We start from the raw sequence: 19,362 nt of genomic DNA, 5'->3' as shown, positions 1-19,362 counted from the left end.
AGAGAGAAAAATTCATTCTTGAGTACTGGTGCGGAATTTACAACCCACACTACTTATCGGCAAGTGCACCGGGTCGTATTAAGTAAAGTAAGGGTCGATCCACGAGGATTGATGGATCAAGCAACAATGATTGATTGATTGGTTTAGTTAAACAAGCAAAAATTGGTTTTGAGATGTTCAAAAGATTTAAGTTTGAATTCAAAATATCAAAAGTATAGACAATTAAATAAATTGAGAATAAAATATGGATAAACAGTTAAGGCTTTAGAGTTATCTATTTTTTCGGATTAACTTTTCTTACTAACTATTTTAACTATGTAGGATTTAATTTATGGCAAACTATATGTGACTAGACCTTAATTCCTTAGACCTTTCTAGTCTTCTCTAAAGTTCATCAACTGCCAATTCCTTGGTCAATTAATTCCAATTAGAGGGTAAAAATCAATTTTCAGTTTTCATGCCACAAAAACTCTAATTACCCAAAAATAAGGGGATTATAACATAAATTAAAATAGAAAAAGTAATAAAATTAATCCATAGAAATAGACAGAGCTCCTAACCTTAACAATGGAGGATTAGTTGCTCATGGAATATAGAATGTAAATTTCTATAGAATTTCCTGATGGAATTCCTCTAATCTAATGTTGTACCTAATAGAAGAGAAGTCTCTCCTTTTTATAACTAATCCTAATTAATTTAAAATCTAATTATTTAAAAATAAAAATAATATATTTTCCTAAAAGATAAGATTTGAATTTAAATTCGAATTAATTAACAGATCTTCAGTTGATGGGTGGGGACCACTTGCTTTGTCCATTCTGCAGCTTCTAATCTGTATTTTCTGGGCTGAAAACTGGGTCAAAAACAGCCCAGAAGTCGTAATTAGCATTTTCTGTATTATTGCAGATCGCGCATGTGACGCGTCCGCGTCGTCCACGCGCTCGCGTCATTTGTGCAGATTCCGGTCCACGCGTTCGCGTCAGGCACGCGATCGCGTCATTGCGATTTCTCCATTCCGCGCGGTCGCGTGAGCCATGCGTCCGCGTCGATCTTCACTGGTTATCTCTTTGGTTTCTTCTTCTTCTCTGCAGAAACTTCATCAAATTCCTCCGAATGCTACCTAAAATAAATAAAATTTCACAAAACTCAAAATAGCATACATAGTGGCTAAAATATAATTAATTCTAAATTAAACTCAACAATTTAGATGCAAATTCACTAGGAAAAGATAGACAAGATGCTCACGCATCACAACCCCAAACTTAAACTGTTGCTTGTCCTCAAGCAACCAAAACTAATATAGGCTTAGGATGTGAATTTGCATGAGAATGAGAGTTCGATTAAGCTCATGTCTCTTTTTATAGTGGGTTTTATAACTGTAATCCTGAATAGGTTTGGCATCTCACTCTCCTTTGAATCAAGAATGTTATTGTTATTCAGAATTAGAATCCGGATGATATTATGAATTCTCTGATCTTTACATTTCAGTTTAATCCTTGGACATAGCAACATTTACTTTAATTTATTTTTCTTTGGTGCTTTGCACCTTGAGCCTAGCCGTGACTTTAAATGTTTTGTCTCAAGAGTTACTTGACACAGAAACACCACAAGCACTTAACTGGGGAACTCCCTTTGAGTTCTGATTTTTCTTTCAATTACTCCCAGACAGTGGTGCTCAAAGCCTTTGGCATACTCTGTTAAACGCAATTGATCTCGACTCTAAGTGTTTTGTCTCAAGGATTACTTGACACAGTCACACCACAAGCATATGACTAGGAAAATAACTCTTTGAGCTTTTAATCATGTCTGACCTCCTTAGTCATTGATGCTCAGAGCCTTGGACCTTGCTTTTATTTTATTTTTCGCTGTTTCTTTTGCTTCAAGGATTAAATTTTTATTTATTTCAAAGAAGGCATAATAATTCTCTAAATTCCTATTCCTTATACATCAACATCTCTTGATTCAAATTCAAATATACACTGTTCATATCATGCATTCAAAAATCATAGAAAATACCACCACATTTAAGTAAATAAGACTATTCTTAGAATTAAACTCAATTTCTCATGCAATACATCACTTCTTTTTTTTTTTAGATTCAAGTTCAGTGAGTGGTACATGAAACATCTTTTCAGCATATTCAAAAAAGGAAACTAAACTAGTCCTAGGATTCTAACTAATAAAAAGATCATGCAACAAACAAAGCAAAATAGCAGAAAGCCAGAACATAACATAGAAAAAAAGAGGGGAGGAATAAAAATAAAGAAACTCAACCACCTTAGTTATCCTAGCGGTCGCTTTATTCTTCAGGTTGTGCTCCTCCGTGAAGATGATTCGCCTCCCTTTTGTGTTTTAGAAAACCCATAAGTGCAGCGTCAACACCAAACTTAAAAGTTTGCCTGTCCTCAAGCAAATAAGAACTGAAAATAGAAAGAGATAAATATGATGAGAAAAAAAAGAAAAATAAAAGGATAAAAGGACAAGAGAGAATTAGGATTGGGAGAGAGAGAGAAAGAAAACTGGGCGGCGCAAGCGACGCGGACGCGTGCAGCACGCGTTCGCGTGGGTCGCGAGATTTCCATAATGACGCGTAAGCGTCGGGCACGCGTCCGCGTGCCCTGAGTTTTGTGCGATTCGCGCGAAGCCAGCAGCGGGCCCGCGCGACTTTCTGTTCAAATGGCTTAGGAGCCAATTATTCATACGACGCGTTCGCGTCATGCATGCGAATGCGTGGATGGCCATATGTGCAATTGACGCGGACGCGTCAGTCACGCGTCCGCGTGACCAAATTTGTGCTTCTAGCACACTTCCTACCCCAAGCCAGCACAACTTTCTGCCCAAACACTCTTTTACGTCGAATTTGCAGGTCACGCGTTCGCGTCAGTGACGCGCCCGCGTGGATGGCGAAAATCACAAACGACGCGAACGCGTGGGGTACGCGATCGCGTGGGCTTGTTTGTGTGAAAGGCTCCATTCTTGCGCCACTCCCACGCAACTCTCTGTTCATTTTTATTTTTCACGCACACCCCTCTGACGCGTACGCATCAGCGACGCTTGCGTGTCGTGTGCACGCTTTTTTTTTTTTAGATTGAGGTGTTCGGTTCCTATGATAAAACTAGCTGCATGATCAGAAAATTAGTAAGAACTCAATAAAAATAAAATAAATGAGAAAATAACTAAGGATACGAAAAAGAACGATCATACCACGGTGGGTTGTCTCCCACCAAGCACTTTTAGTTAAAGTCCTTAAGTTGGACATGTGGTGAGCTCCTTGTCATGGTGGCTTGTGCTTGTACTGATTCAGGAATCCCCACCAATGTTTGTAATTCCAATGGCTACCGGGATCCCAAACCAGGCGTATAACGCCTTTGAGCAAATTGAAACAAGTGACAAGGCCCCAAGAGAGTTGATTGTGGAAATGAATTCCAGGGTCCCAAATCTTGCTTTTACGTCCGTCTTCTTGTGGATCACCATTATTTCCACCTGGTGGCAAGCAATTTGAATTCTCACAGAGACATCCAAACAACCTTCTAGACCCATTTAAGTGAGCTCTGCACCAATCCTTGCACTTCAATTTGGAGCATGCAACCATATTGAATCTTGCTTGACATCCCTTGTCACTAACCATCTTCCTCTTGCTCTTAATGCCACAAAGAGCTCTAAGTTGACCATCCGTCTCTAGTAGCCCATATTCAAGTGGGAAAGTAAGGATTAAGGATAGGAATTTTACCCACTTGAATGTTGTATTGGATGGTGATGGCTTTGGAAGAGGTCTTGCAAGCTCCACTCCCTTGTGTTCTTCTTTGAATTCTTCCACCTCTTTGCAAGCTTTCTCAATTTCAACCTCTTCCTCTTGGTAGCTGTCTTTTTCAACTAACTCTTCATTGACCTTGGTCTCAGAGCCAGCTACTTTACCACTTTTCAGTTGAATAACCTTACAGTCTTCTCTTAGGTTCACCACTGTATCACTTGAAAATGCACTTGCAGACCTCTCAAGTAATTGCTTGTTTATTGGGCCCATTTGCATTTCCAAATTTCTAATGGAGGCTTTGGTTTCCTGCATAAAACTCATCATCATCTCTCAATTAGGATCTTCTTGGGATTTAGAGTTTGCCTGCTGAGTTGGTTGAAACTGGTGGTTATTAAAATTATTCTGTTGAAAACTATCCTGAGCACTATGATTAAAATTTTGTGGCCTCTGAGGTTGCTCTCCCACTCAAAATTTGGGTGTTGGGTGTTGATAGTTGGGACTTGCATGCCACTCATCTGTTGAGTAAGTAGACTTAATTGCTGAGTCATAAGCTTGTTCTGGGTAAGGATAGCATTAAGAGTTTCTACTTCCATAACACTCTTCTTCTGAGAAGTCTCAATATATGATGGTGGCTCCTGATATGGGTAGAAAGATGATGGTTCTTGGTAGTTGGAACATGGAGCATTGAAGTTTCTTTGGTTTTGGTTTTGCCAACCAAAATTTTGATAGTTCCTCCATCCACCATAATATGAATTACTACTCGGGTGTGAGTAGTAACCCATGTGATTTCTCTCCATTATTTTTCCTCAGCACAAAACACCAAACATGATTAAATGCACCATGTGGTTAACAAGCAAGCAAAGAAGAAAGAACAGAATTCTAAGAATTAAAATAAAATTAATTGGGGAACACCAAACTTAAATTCAGAAATTAAAAAAATATTAGTGCTATTTATTTATTAATTTTTTTTTAAATATATATAATACCGTCAAAATTTTCTTTTTTTTTAAATTCAAAGCAATTTTTTTTAATAAAATTAAAACTAAAACGCCTAATCTAAGCAATCAAACAACTAATAGTTGTCAATCACAATCAATTTCTGGCAACGGCGCAAAAAACTTAGTGCGGAATTTACAACCCACACTACTTACCGGCAAGTGCACCGGGTCGTATCAAGTAATACTTTACGTGAGTAAGGGTCGATCCCACGAGGATTGATGGATCAAGCAACAATGATTGATTGATTGGTTTAGTTAGACAAGCAAAAATTGGTTTTGAGATGTTCAAAAGATTTAAGTTTGAATTCAAAATATCAAAAGTATAGACAATTAAATAAATTGGGAATAAAATATGGATAAACAGTTAAGGCTTCAGAGTTATCTATTTTTTCGGATTAACTTTTCTTATTAACTATTTTAACTATGTAGGATTTAATTTATGGCAAACTATATGTGACTAGACCCTAATTCCTTAAACCTTTCTAGTTTCCTCTAAAGTTCATCAACTGCCAATTCCTTGGTCAATTAATTCCAATTAGAGGGTAAAAATCAATTTTCAGTTTTCATGCCACAAAAACTCTAATTACCCAAAAATAAGGGGATTATATGTCACGTATCCCATTAAATTCAAATAATTAAAATTTAGGAGAATATGTTTTCAAGCTGTTGTTCAAGTATAGAGCTTTTCCAAGTTATACAAGAACTCAAATAGAAAGAGGGTCATACTTCCGTTCCACCCAAATTCATAAAATAAAGAGCGAAAACAATTCTTAAATTATAAATCCAATCATAAATTAAAATAGAAAAAGCAATAAAATTAATCCATAGAAATAGACAGAGCTCCTAACCTTAACAATGGAGGATTAGTTGCTCATGGAATGTAGAATGTAAATTTGTATAGAATTTCCTGATGGAATTCCTCTAATCTAATGTTGTACCTAATAGAAGAGAAGTCTCCCCTTTTTATAACTAATCCTAATTAATTTAAAATCTAATTATCTAAAAATAAAAATAATATCTTTTCCTAAAAGATAAGATTTGAATTTAAATTCGAATTAATTAACAGATCTTCAGTTAATGGGTGGGGACCACTTGCTTTGTCCATTCTGCAGCTTCTAATCTGTATTTTATGGGTTGGAAACTGGGTCAAAAACAGTCCAGAAGTCGTAACCAGCATTTTCTGTATTATTGCAGATCGCGCATGTGACGCGTCCGCGTCGTCCACGCGCTCGCGTCATTTGTGCAGATTCCAGTCCACGCGTTCGCGTCATTGCGATTTCTCCATTCCGCGCGGTCGCGTGAGCCATGCGTCCGCGTCGGTCTTCACTGGTTATCTCTTTGGTTTCTTCTTCTTCTCTGCAGAAACTTCATCAAATTCCTCCGAATGCTACCTAAAATAAATAAAATTTCACAAAACTCAAAACAGCATCCATAGTGGCTAAAATATAATTAATTCTAAATTAAACTCAACAATTTAGATGCAAATTTACTAGGAAAAGATAGACAAGATGCTCACGCATCAAGTACCATAAAAGGGATTAGCATATACCTTATTTTGTTTATAGACCATCTTCATTGCTTTCATAGATCATACAAAAGCCAATTAGGAAAGTATCCAGCTTTAATCATGAGAAGAATATGGCGACCAAGACCTAGCCAACAAAAAAACACAACAAAATAAAAAAGAAAGAAAGAAAAAGAAGATAACACAAGTAGGCAAGCTAGCATTTACAAAGATATCCAAATGCTATAGCTACCCCAGCATGGCCCTACTAAATAGTTACAAATGGCCATATATACATATAAATTGTTAAAATAAGTAATCATCGCAACATATTCTAGAATCAGATCAAGGAACTAAAGAAAATATATATTTCTTACACTCATGAATGAGACAGAAGCAATAAATTTATAAATCAATAAGCTTAAACTCTTGTAATTGTACATTAGCAGGGGTGTAAAGCTTTTAATGACAATATATTTAGGTGTAGGTGTTAATTCGTTATTATAATTGATATAAACTTGGTCAAAGGGTGGTTATAAGATTTGTAGGTTATCCTAAATAATAGGATGCATTGTCTTTAGATAATCAGGCCACTTTAGAGCAAGTGCAAACTGCATATATCATAATAGAACAGCTGGCATTAGAAGTTAAAATAACCAGACCAAAAGAAAATAGTCAAAATACAAAGCTAAGTAACTAACCATCGCAACAGCAGACAAATAACATCTCATGATCCTAAATATGAAACCCTCAAAAGAAGAGGGGAGGGGGGAATCCTAAATGTGGGATTCTATAGTAATTAGCTTGGTTTCCTTGTTCTATAGCAAATATATAAATCTTAAATTCTACTGGTCAAAAAACTTACCACCCCTGAACATGTTAAAACCTGCCCTAAGTAAACTCTTTATCATAATTCATCTCCACTTCATGTTGGATTTGTTAGTAATGCAAAATTTGCATATACTATTTAATCTAACTAAAAATAGAAGCAATAAAGTAATCAAAATGAAAGTTTAGGTCCACTATGTTCAGTAAATCCTAGATATGTTAGTTAATCTTCTGGCTACAACGAATACATTCCCCCTGGTCATGAAAAGGTCTATACAATGGAGTTATCGTCAATACCACGTTTCAAGCATCCTAGCAGACATAATAAAGCGTATAATATGAAGGAATACATTGAAACGTTCTATCTACCAATACGCAACAAAAACTAACAATGGCTACGAGATCAGAGGCATACAAATTAGTGAGGAATATTATGGAATACATTCACACATCAACAAACAAAATTACGAGTATAATATATTCACAAAGAGTTCTAGTATCAACGAACAAATAGGTCCTTGACTTTTCAAACTTTTGACAAATACATCCCTGACAAAATTTAAATACAAAAAAGTCCCTGACTTTAACAAACGGAGGACAATTTAGTCCTTCCGTCTATTTGCCTCTCATACACCTAACGGAACTGGCTGACGTGGCTGAAACGGTGTACAGGTGTCCGTTATGGTGCCACGTTGAAAGGGAAAAAAGTTCGAAAGACAAATAAGTCATTGACGTCATTTTACAAATAAAGTTCGAAGGACAAATAGGTCCTTGAGAATTTTTTTTTCATTATACTTCTATTATACTTCTAGTATGAGAATTTAATTTATAAAATTAGGCTAATTTTTTTTGTATGGAAAAAATATTGATGTTTTTGTTGAAAATGGGAGAATGTGGTGTAATTATAGATGGGTGAATTTTTTTGTGGGAAGTCAACACGTGGGGGGCACTCATCTTAGCCAATACGTGGAGGCGTGTTGAATAATTTCTACAATACTGTAATACACTTCAAATGTCAATATTCAACCAAAACACCAATTTTTTTTCCATAATAAAAATAATTTCTGATAAAATTATGCTTGTATTTTGAAATCTAGTTAACTTGTTTTATTCTATAATTTAAATTATTTGTATTAAAATTGTAGAAATTGGGCTTCTTATGTTTCTACTCTTTTTTCTTAAATTGCATTAGTTTAGTTTTAGTGCATTTGTGTATTATATTAGAATTTGTTAAATTGCATTAGTTCAGTTTTCATCATACCAGTGGCATTAGTTAGCATGAGTTCATTTATGCATCAAATTAGCATTAGTTCATTTGTGCATTATTCATGTATTAAGTTAGCATTAGTGCATTTGTGTATTATATTAAAACTAGTATTTTTATGCATAATAACATTACGAGAATATTTTTTTTAAATTATAGTTCACTTTGTTCTAACAGTATAAATTATGCATGACACAAAAGATTTATAAAATCAAACTACTTTTACAAAAAAGTCGTAAGTTGACAAAAGTTTCTGACTAAGAAAACCAAGATATCTGCAGATAAAAAATTAAATAATAAGATTTTTAGTTATTATTTTTATATGAAAAAGTCTAATTTTTTATTAGTAATTAATTTTAACATTCGTTATCTAAAATTTAAAATAATTTAATGTGTATAATTTTACATTTAAAATATTTTAATTGTAAAAAAATATCGAATGACATATTTTGATTTGTCAAATTACTAATATAAAATATAATTATATATAGAGTAAAAATAGTAGAGAGAAATATAAAAATGGAGAGAGGTAGATGAGAGAATTTAGGAAATGAGTTTATTAATTTTGAAAAAAAAATTCTCAAGGACCTATTTGTCCTCCGAACTTTATTTGTAAAATGACGCCAAGGACTTATTTGTCCTTCGAACTTTTTTCCCCTTCCAACGTGGCGCCGTAACGAACACCTGGACACCGTTTCAGCCACGTCAGCCAGTTCCGTTAGGTGTATGAGAGGTAAATAGACGGAAGGACTAAATTGTCCTCCGTTTATTAAAGTCAGAAACTTTTTTGTATTTAAATTTTGTCAGGGATGTATTTGCCAAAAATTAAAAAAATCAGGACCTATTTGTCTTTTTCCCTTATATAAAAAGTTCATTCCTAAACTTGTTTAGTTTTCCTCCATGGGAGTGTTCCCGGACAAGTTCATCTCCTCCAATGCCGATGTTACTGCCTCTAAAATTGGCCACAGTATTCCATCCGTAATCTTGTCAGGGCCAACGTCGGAGAGAAGGTTCAAGCATGGTGTTTGACATGCCTCTCGAAGCAGGGATTGAGCCTCACAATACCCAGAAAGAAATAGTTCAGTGACATCAAGACCAGTTTGAACACGGCAGGTTTTCATCTTCGACTCAATAAATTGAGGTATCGAGGATTGAACAAGCTTCCCAGCTAAAGGTCCGAATGTCATCAGATCATAAATTTTCCGATAAAGCAGAGAGACCTACATCATCCCAATCACACAATTTAACAAATCAATATTGACATCATCAATTGCGCTAAGAAAAAATCAACTGAAAAGCTAGATGATGATACATACAGGATATCCACCACCATGGGAATGGGAATGAGGAAGCTCGCATTCCAAATAAGCAATCTGAGAGGTTATTATCCGGCGCAGTATCTGGGCGGAGCTTATTGACAAGTCAGGGGCAGATGCCTTCTCAGCCTCATGCGTTAGTATTAAGAACCAATATGAAGCATCATGTAAGGCGTCTATAGCAATACGCCGGCCTTGGATGGTGGTGAGATCGCAGGAGAGAGCAATGTGGGAGCCAAGGGCTCCCAGGTTGAAGAGAACAGAGGCCTTCTCCAAATGGATGTTGTGCTGAGAAGATTTGATTTTTGGGAAGAAGGCATTGTACCAAACAAAGATAGGTGGGTTGGGTGCGGTTGTCATAGGGAACAAAGGCTCAATCATGCAAAGGCATTTGAAATAGCGGATGAGGCAGTCACGCCGCATGGGTAGAGAGAGGTCATCACGCAGCATTTCACTACGCAATTTGTTTACCATTTCGAAAAGGCCTTCTACTCTCTTTGCCATGCTCTCAGAGAATTTGACTACAAAGTAATTGCGCAGGGACTGGTACAGGTCCAAGGGATTACTCTTCTTCAAAGGCAATGCCAGAAGATGTGACGAAGACGAAGATGAGGGGATTGCAAATTTTGTTGGATAAGGAGGAGGCATGTCCCATGGGTGAGCCACCAGCTTTCCACCATCAATAATCTTGAAAGGGATGTCCTTGGAAAGGACGAGGTCAAGGTATATTCCTTCTAGCTTGGGTATCCACTGGTACGCGCGCCTGCGAATCCCTTTAGCGAATTTTTCAGTGACAAATTCTGCATCATGATCAAGAATACAAGCTTGGACAGGTAGCTGGGATTTGGGTAGGATGGATGATCGCATCTGAAGAGCCTCCTCCTCACAGAATTTCACCTTCTGGTAAAGATGAGTTATCCAGGTTTGATCAAATGAGGAGACATGTTCGATTGCAGCCGAATCACTTTGTATCAGATCATATGCTCTCCGATAATGCTCAGAAACCTACAACATCATCATCATCAATTCATCATCTTCTCATCCAATTGAAAATCTAAAATGTAAAATCAATCAAGAGTCAAGACTGGCCGATTTAAATGAAATGGCACATCGATGTTTTTGGAAAGCCGAACTGTTGTTGTTGAGTTGTTGCTGTAAATTGAGCTCCAAAGCCTGAGCAGAGAAGAGGCAGTGAAGACTCTCGGCGAAGAGGAGAGTCAAGTCGAGGGTGGCGGAGACGTCCTTGGCAAAAACCTTCCAGAGTTTCAAGAAGAAATTGGCAGCGGCATTGAAGGCATCTATTGCAAGGTGACGGCCATGGGCGGTGGTACGCTCGCTAGAGGCTCCAATCTGGCTGCATACGGCGCCAAGGTTGAAGACAACAGCAGCCTTCTCCAATTGGATGCAGTTGGGCTGATAGGGAACCCAACACTCCTTCCCAGAGGAGAAGGCGTCGTACCAGACAAAGAGGATGGGGTCGGCGTCGGAGGAGATAGCGGTGAAGAGTGGCTCAACCATGCAGAGGCATTTGAAGTAGTGGATGAGGCAGTCACGGAGCTTGGGAAGGGAGAGGTCCCCTCGCTCCACCATGTCGCTGCGGCATTTGTTTAGGGTTTCCAGAACGCTTTCAACTTTCTCTGCATCGCTCTCTGAGTATTTTCTCGCTACCAACTTGCGTAACGGCCGGTACAGATCCACCGGATCAGTCTTTTTCACTGGGATTGCCAGCATCCCTTCCGGATTCGGGTTCGGGTTCGGCAACCTCAGATTATCGTTGCTCATGGCGGCGGCGAATCAGGACAGGATTAGGAATCAGAAAATCGACGAAAGTGAATTGAATTTGTAAATTTCGCACCGTCTCATTCCCCTTTTATCTTTTTGGGTACATCCCTCTCATTCCCCTTTAACCTAAGAAGCTATCCAATAATTTTTTTCTTTTTTTACTAAAACGGGCCTAAAGCCACACTTGCATTGGAGATCCTTGTTCAACCAAACTCGAATCCACTAGAACCATATAGCAAAAAATGTGGAGGCCCAAACACAAAATTTACTCCTGTTTTTATATATTTTTCTACAATTATCTTCTCAAATTTGTGTATTATTAATTAGCTTTGTGCCTTATATTACATATTTAAATTATAGTTTGTGAACTCTAATTTGACCTAATAGAAAGTAGAAACTCATATTTTCCTTTGGGAAATTTCAGAACCGTGCATTCGGATCACTGCTTTTTAATGTCCAAAATCTAGAGTTTATTAGTATTTTTATTTTTTAAAGAAGGAAAAAGAAAATAATGAAAATATTTGGTTATTTGGTTATAGTTACTTGACTGTTTCTTATTTGGTGTTTGTTTGGGATTTTTTTTTAATTTAAATTTTTTTATTTTTTATTTTTTTACTAATCTATATATTTTTTTATTGTGAGTGTAAATTTAGATTATTTCATGGTTGGTCATCTAGAGGAGAAATACAAAGCAATAACATTATTCCAAATTATTAATGATGATGAAGAGTTGAAAAATGACAAAGTTAATAAGATGAAGACTCATTTATATCTAGTGTGATTTATTTTATTGCTATATTGTAGTGTTGTAATTTCTTGATATTGTGTTAAATTTATTTAGTGATTAAACATTAGTTTTTTAATTTATTGTTATTTGATATTTATGAATCTTATGTTTATATTTTCATTTGATAGTTACTACACATTTAAGTCTTTTTTATAACTAAATTAGTTTCTCCTGCTTCTCCTCATTCTTTTTCTACTTCTTCGCGTTTCCCTTCTTCCTTCTTTGCATTCCTCTTTCTTCTTCGTGTTTCCCTCCTTCTTCTTTATGTTCCTTCTTCTTGGTTTTATTCCTCTTAAGAGAGTAATCAAAAAGAATTTTGAAAAAATGAAGAAAAAAAAAAGATGAAAAAGAAGAAGAAGACAAAGCGGAAGATGAGCAAGAGAATTTCAAGTGAAATGAAATCAAATAAACTTAAATTAAACTAAGAAATGAACTGAAATTTCTTAAGGAATAAAAAATTTGGTCAATACTTAACGGTAGCATCAAGTGAACCTCAGTTAATTCATTAATAAATTGAAATTAGTTCAGATTTGAACAAAAACTAACTAAACAAGCACACATAATCAAATTCAGCAAATTCAAGCGAAGCGAAACCAAACGAACCTAAATTAAACTAAAAAATGAATCGAAATTTCTTAAGGAATAAAAAATTTGGTCAATACTTAACAGCAGCATCAAGTGAACCTCAGTGAATTCACAAATGAACCGAAATCAGTTTAGATTTGAACAAAAACTAACTAAACAACCACACATGAACAAGTTCAACAAGTTCAAGCGAAATGAAACCCAATGAATCTAAATCAAACTAAGAAATAAACCGAAATTTCTTAAGAAATAAAAAATTTGGTCAAAACTTAACAGCAGTATCAAGTAAACCTCAGTTAATTCACAAATGAATCGAAATTAGTTCAGATTTGAATAAAGACTACATAAACAACCACACATGAACAAGTTCAACAATTCAAGTGAGACAAAATCAAAGGAACCTAAATTATATTAAGAAATGAACCGAAATTTCTTAAGAAATAAAAAATTTAGTCAATACTTAACAGCAGCATCAAGTAAACCTCAGTTAATTCACAAATAAATCGAAATTAGTTCAGATTTGAACAATAAAAGAGAAAATTTTTCATCTCAAATAATTAAGGTTATTATATTTTTCATCTCTCAAACTCGCTAACACTCAAAACAACAAAAGAGAAAATTCTTCAAAACAAATACTAAACATTCTTTTGTTCATATTTGACCATGATCCTTTTTAACTTTTTTTAGTTGTATCCCATATACATTGCAAATTTTACTTCCTTCAATTTTTGACCAAGATTTGACTAAACTTTTGTATATAATGGTGGTGAATGATTTTTTGCAAGTTGATTTAATTATCTAACATTGTCTCCTTTAAATCAATTTTGTAGAATTTATCATTCCAAATATCTTCTTCAATTTGTAAACTAAATCGGTCTTCAATGGTTTTGTAAATATATCTGTAATTTGTTCTTTAGTTGGACAATACTTGATCACAACTTCTTACTTATTTACCAACTATGTGATTTTGTGAAATCGAATATCAATATACTTCGATCTTTCATGGAATACTGAATTTTTGCAAAGTGCAATAGCTGACTTGTTCTCGCAAAATATTATTGTTGGAGTACTTTGTTTCTCATTCAATTCCTCAAGAATTCTTCTGAGCCAAACTGCTTGCGTTGCACAACTTGCTTCTGGTATATATTCTACTTCTACTGCAGAGAGTGCTAGTGCTACTACTGCTTGTTTCTTTGATGACCATAAAATTGCACCAGAACCAAGATGAAATGTAAATCTCGAAGTACTTTTTCTTATTTCTATATCTTCAGCCCAATCATAATCAGTGTAACTGACAAGATTCACTTCATTAGTATTTTCATAAAAAATACCATCACTTAAAGTACCTTTGATATATCGAAAAATCCATTTTGTCGCTTGCAAATGGTTAGTACAAAGGATCTTCCATAAATCTGCTAAGCAAACTAACTCCAAACACGATATCTGGTCTGGTTGCAGTTAAGTACCTCAGACTTCCAATCAAACTTTTGTAATATGTAGGATTTACTGTCCCTTCTTTATCTTCTCTTAGTAACTTGAACTTCTCTTCGGCTGGAGTAGAAACTAATTTTGAGTGCTCCATTTGAAATTTCTTCAAAATATTATTTGCATATTTCTTCTGAGAAATAAAAAATTTTATCATCTTTTTGAACTACTTCAATGCTAAGAAAGTAAGACATCAAGCCCATATCCGTCATTTTAAACATTAGTTTTGTAGTGTTGTAATTTCTTGATATTGTGTTAAATTTATTTGGTGATTAAACATTAGTTTTTTAATTTATTGTTATTTGATATTTATGAATCTTATGTTTATATTTCAATTTGAGAGTTACTATACATCTAAATCTTTTTGACAACTAAATCCAACTAAGTTGGCTCAAACCCAACAAAGATTAGTTTCATTAGTGGAGCGTGAAAACACGCTCCAACTACGTAAACGTTTCCGCATTTCTCTCCTCCTCCTCCTCCTTCTTCTTCTACTTCTTCGCGTTTCTCTTCTTCCTTCTTCGCATTCCTCTTCCTTCTTCTTCGTGTTTTCCCTCCTTCTTATTCGCGTTCCTTCTTCTTGATTTTATTCCTCTTAAAAGAGTAAAAAAAAGAATTTTGAAAAAATAAAATAAGAAGGAGAAAATTAAGAAGAAAAGATAAAAAAGAAGAAGAAGACAAAGCAGAAGATGAGCAAAAGAAATTCAAGTGAATCTCAGTTAATTCACAAATGAACCGAAATTAGTTCAGATTTGAACAAAAATAAACTAAACAACCACACACGAACAAGTTCTACAAGTTTAAGCGAAACGAAACCCAATAAACCTAAATTAAACTAAAAAATGAACCAAAATTTCTTAAGAAATAAAAAATTTGGTCAATACTTAACAACAGCATCAAGTGAACCTCAGTTAATTCACAAATGAATCGAAATTAGTTCAGATTTGAACAAGCAGTAAAAAAAAATTTCAATCATCATAAAAAACACATCGAATTTATTTCTGGATCCAGATGAACCTCAAATAAACTAAGAAATGAATCGAAATTATTTAATAATGGCACCAGAGAAGATGAGAACCAATAAAGATGTTAACAACATAAATGTTGTTGTTGGTGGTGATGACGATAACGAAAGAGAAAAACAACGAAAAAGGAAAAGAAGAAGAAGAAGAAGAAGAAGAAGACACAACAGCAGGAAAGAAGAAGAAGAAGAAGCAACGGTAGTAAACGTGCGCGTGTGAATTTAAAATATTTGGTTGGACTTGATTAGGATTATGACTTGAATGTAGAGATTTATTCTTTCAATTTATGTATGGATGTGATGATTTTATTGTAAATTTTAAAATGTAATTTGATGGTTATAAGGGCAGCTGCAGGAACATACCTGCAAAGACGGGTTAAGGTTTAGTTTTTTACTATTCGCAGGTAAAAGTGAGGCGAGTAGTAACTAGATTAAAGATGGGCGGGGCAGGGTGAAAATTCGCCCCCTTTGGAAAAGTTTAAGAGATAGGATATTAGTTGTTTTAATATAAAAACTCTGTTGTAATCTTAACTAGTCGGCCTAAACTCTGCAAGCAGTGACTTATTCATGCTTGCGCGCTTTAGTTATCGTGTGTGAATATTTCGCGCTTTGTATCTCTATTTTATACGTCTTTGATCTTCTATTCCTTTTATCGGGTTTCTAATTTTATTATTTCTTGATTATATACTGTTTTATCGTCCTTAGTTTATGGCTATGGTAAAACTTAGGGTGATAGGGTGCGTGTTACACAAGATCAATCGAATCAAGATAGATTTTGACATCTAGTATCCATGATAAGCAGTTGTTTCCAGATATATCAAGAGCATTAAATTTAATATGAGAGACTTTTGACATAATAAAAATTTAGTACCCGAATCTTCCTAAATTTTGATCAAAATTTCGTGCTGATAAACGGGTTGTAAGATAAATAAATAAGGAAGAGAAAATAAATATAAAATAAAAAAGTATAGATAGAAGACTTTAATATTAATATTTACCAATACTATTATCTCACTGTAATAGAAGTGATTCATATATTTACTAATTTATATATGTTACTGTTTATACCATAGAGAGACAGAGAAGAGGGAGAATTTATATATTATTGTAGTGAGTCCGTTGCCAAAGACGTTGTCTTTTATTTATACATGCAACAAATTCAAATATTCAAATTTCATCGGACATCCATTCTTATCGTAGCATAAACGAATTACTATGTTAAATGATAAATCACCAATAAAATACATAAAATATCAATATACATAAGGTTAATTTATACAGAGTACTCTTTCAAACCAGAGTACTTTCTTTCAGTCATTTTTTAGTATTTTTTTATTATAATTTTTTACTACTTATAATTTTAATAAAAGTTTTATAATTAGTTTTTTATTTAATTTAGTCTTTTTAATATAATTAATAATTTATATTATAAAAAATAACAATAATAAATATAATATGCAAAAATCAATAATAAAATTGTATAAAATAAAACAAATAAATAAATTCAAATTGCATAAAAAAATAACATGCATAAAAAATAGTAAATGATAAAAATAATCAAATAACAGTTACAGAAAATTTTATAAAAAAAACATCAAAATATACGTGAGAAGCTAAAAAAACACCGTAATAATAAGAAGAAAAAAAAAGCAAAGTTATCTTATAAAAAATGGGATCCAATGGGACCCAAAAAAAATTGGAGATATATGTTGGATATGATTCTCCCTTTATAGTAAGGTATCTTGTGATACAAATTGGGGATGTATTTAAAGTTCGATTTGCAGATTGTCATTTTGATGAATCAAAATTTCCAACATTAGGGGGAGAGAATAAGCTTCCTGAAAAGGAACTTAATTAGAATGCATCATCCTTGATGCATTTGGATCCTCGATCAGGGCAATGTGAACTAGAAGTTCAAAAGATTATACATTTGCAAAGAATAGCAAATGAATTGCCTGATGCATTTTCCGATACAAAGAGGATAACCAAATCTTATATACCAGCAAAAAATGCCCCAATTCGAATTGATGTCCCAGTCGAACAAATACCCATTGAAACAAGTTCACACCAGAAGCGTGACAGGCCTGTCGGTTCCAAAGACAAAAATTCTCGAAAAAGAAAAGAGGTAAATACTATTCCTCTTGAAAAAGACATAGTAAAGACACATGCAGTTGTCCAAAATTCTGATATAGTTTTAACGCCAGAAGACGTTCAGGTACCTGAAAATTGTGAAAATGACGAGATCTCGATAAATTATGTCTTTACAGGAGAAAAATAGGACCGAAATAAGACAACTGTCAATGAAATATTTGCATATAATGTGGCATTTCCCATTTAACTACTTCACCTATTTTCATAAATTTACCTAGCAATTCTCCTCTTCTCCTTATTAGGATCATGAATCTCATTATATTGGAGTCTAACTGTTATCTGTTACAACCAAACCCACAAACAACCATAAACCTAAATAAGTGAACAAATCTAGCGGCCACTCAACGACATAGAGAATAAACCTGTCATGCCGTCATGTGTTCGCCATCGCCGCCCACCCGTCGCGACATCACGAACTCGCCATTAGAGTAGATTAATAAAAACGATTAATAACTACATTAGAGTTGATCCATTTAACATTAAAATAAGAAAAAACGATTAATACATGGCATGTTACTTTTTTATTAATCAAATAATTGTAATTCAAATTAATTTTAACAAAACAACTTAAAATTATAATTTTAATTTTATCGCATACATGACACGAATTATTACGCTTGTTCAAGTTATTTTTAGACTAAAAGAAAATATCAGTAATTTCTCCAACATGTGAGTGATCATTTAGAATGAGAGCATTAATTGTCTATCCTGAAGTAGGTGGTCCTTCTTTAATGCTCTTGTTTTTTGAAAGAGGATCAGTGCATGAAGGCATGATTAGGAATAGTAAGTCAATTAAGTATGTGAATGTGACCCCATTACACACCTTATCTTCAATTTCTATAGCTTCATACATATAACTCACCTCTCATGATCTCTCTGTCGGAAAAAAAAAAAAAAACTCTTCTTTGTCTCTCCATTGCTCACTTCTTCAATAATATTCACTAATTAAATTTTCTTGCACGTAGTACAAGAGTATCCAAGCAAGCAATAACCAAAAATTTCACTACTTGAAGGGTTTGTTTTCTTATTTCTTTTTTTTTAATTTATATTTATTTATTATTATTTTTTTAAGTTTACTAAACTCAATATGTAGTTTCCAAATGCAACAAGTTTCTAATAAAGTTTTTATTTTTTAACATTTTTTTGTGGGAATTTTTTCGGTGCAAAATATATGATGAGCTGTTCTTTGATGTTCTTTGGCTTTATTCACACTTCAGCAACGTCAGGAGGTATGATGTATTGATTAGTTTTTAAAATAAGAATTTAGATTTGAGTTTTCAATTTTAGTTTCTAATTTTCAGTCTTAGTTCAAGTGTAAGGATTTAGATCTCATCTTCTCGTGCTTCTTTTGTTATGTTTCAATTTCCACCGTTTATTTAATTGTTTTAAAAGTAATGAAAATTAAATACTAATAAATAAATTAATATCAATAATGGTAGATTAAAGCATGAAGAAAAAAAATACAATATCATAAATCTTCAAATGGGCAATTTAACCGCTTAAGTTGTTAAGAAGTTCAAAAAAATGCTAATTTCTGTGTTTTTCAAATCATTGTTTAGAATCGAAATTGGTTTGGTTAATCCACGATGTTTTCAAAAGCGTCGGTATGTTGTTTTGCAACAGTTTAAAACCGTCACAAATTCATAAAAAAACGGTCGTTATTCAACGTGTTTTTTGTAGTATAAAATCAATTTGGTGAGGATAAAAATTAATCGATAATAAACTAATACAAAATCGAAAAAAGCAGTCAAACAATTGATTAATCGGTCGAATTAATTTGAGTTTTAGCGATTAATTATTTTAAAATAAAAAATATAAAAAATTATTTTATATAAAAATTATATATTTTATTATATTTAATTTAATGTAGTTTGAATCTGATTGGATTTT

At 33.9% G+C, this 19,362-nt stretch overlaps 2 protein-coding genes across 2 annotated transcripts in view; one reads left to right on the top strand and one right to left on the bottom strand.

The window, feature by feature from the left end:
* Positions 1–9,206: 9,206 nt before the first annotated feature.
* Positions 9,207–11,528, bottom strand: LOC107472935 (vacuolar-sorting protein BRO1). The gene is made up of 3 exons (XM_016092459.3): positions 10,751–11,528; positions 9,662–10,666; positions 9,207–9,565 (listed from the first exon to the last, which is right to left on the bottom strand). Exons 1-3 carry the CDS (start codon positions 11,441–11,443, stop codon positions 9,233–9,235), a joined length of 2,031 nt encoding a protein of 676 aa, XP_015947945.1. The 5' UTR covers positions 11,444–11,528; the 3' UTR covers positions 9,207–9,232.
* Positions 11,529–18,393: 6,865 nt separating this feature from the next.
* Positions 18,394–19,362, top strand: part of LOC107473007 (putative disease resistance protein RGA3) — a 5,151-nt gene continuing 4,182 nt past the window's right edge. Inside the window, exons 1-2 of the mRNA XM_016092536.3 lie at positions 18,394–18,486; positions 18,690–18,701. The gene's annotated coding sequence lies outside the window, so the exon portion shown is untranslated. The remainder of the gene's footprint in view (positions 18,487–18,689; positions 18,702–19,362) is intronic.

The sequence above is a fragment of the Arachis duranensis genome, chromosome 2 (assembly GCF_000817695.3).
Source record: "Arachis duranensis cultivar V14167 chromosome 2, aradu.V14167.gnm2.J7QH, whole genome shotgun sequence".
Taxonomy (NCBI): Eukaryota; Viridiplantae; Streptophyta; class Magnoliopsida; order Fabales; family Fabaceae; genus Arachis; species Arachis duranensis.
The sequence above is the reverse complement of the archived record's forward strand: the minus strand, read 5'-3'. Positions and strand labels throughout refer to the sequence as shown.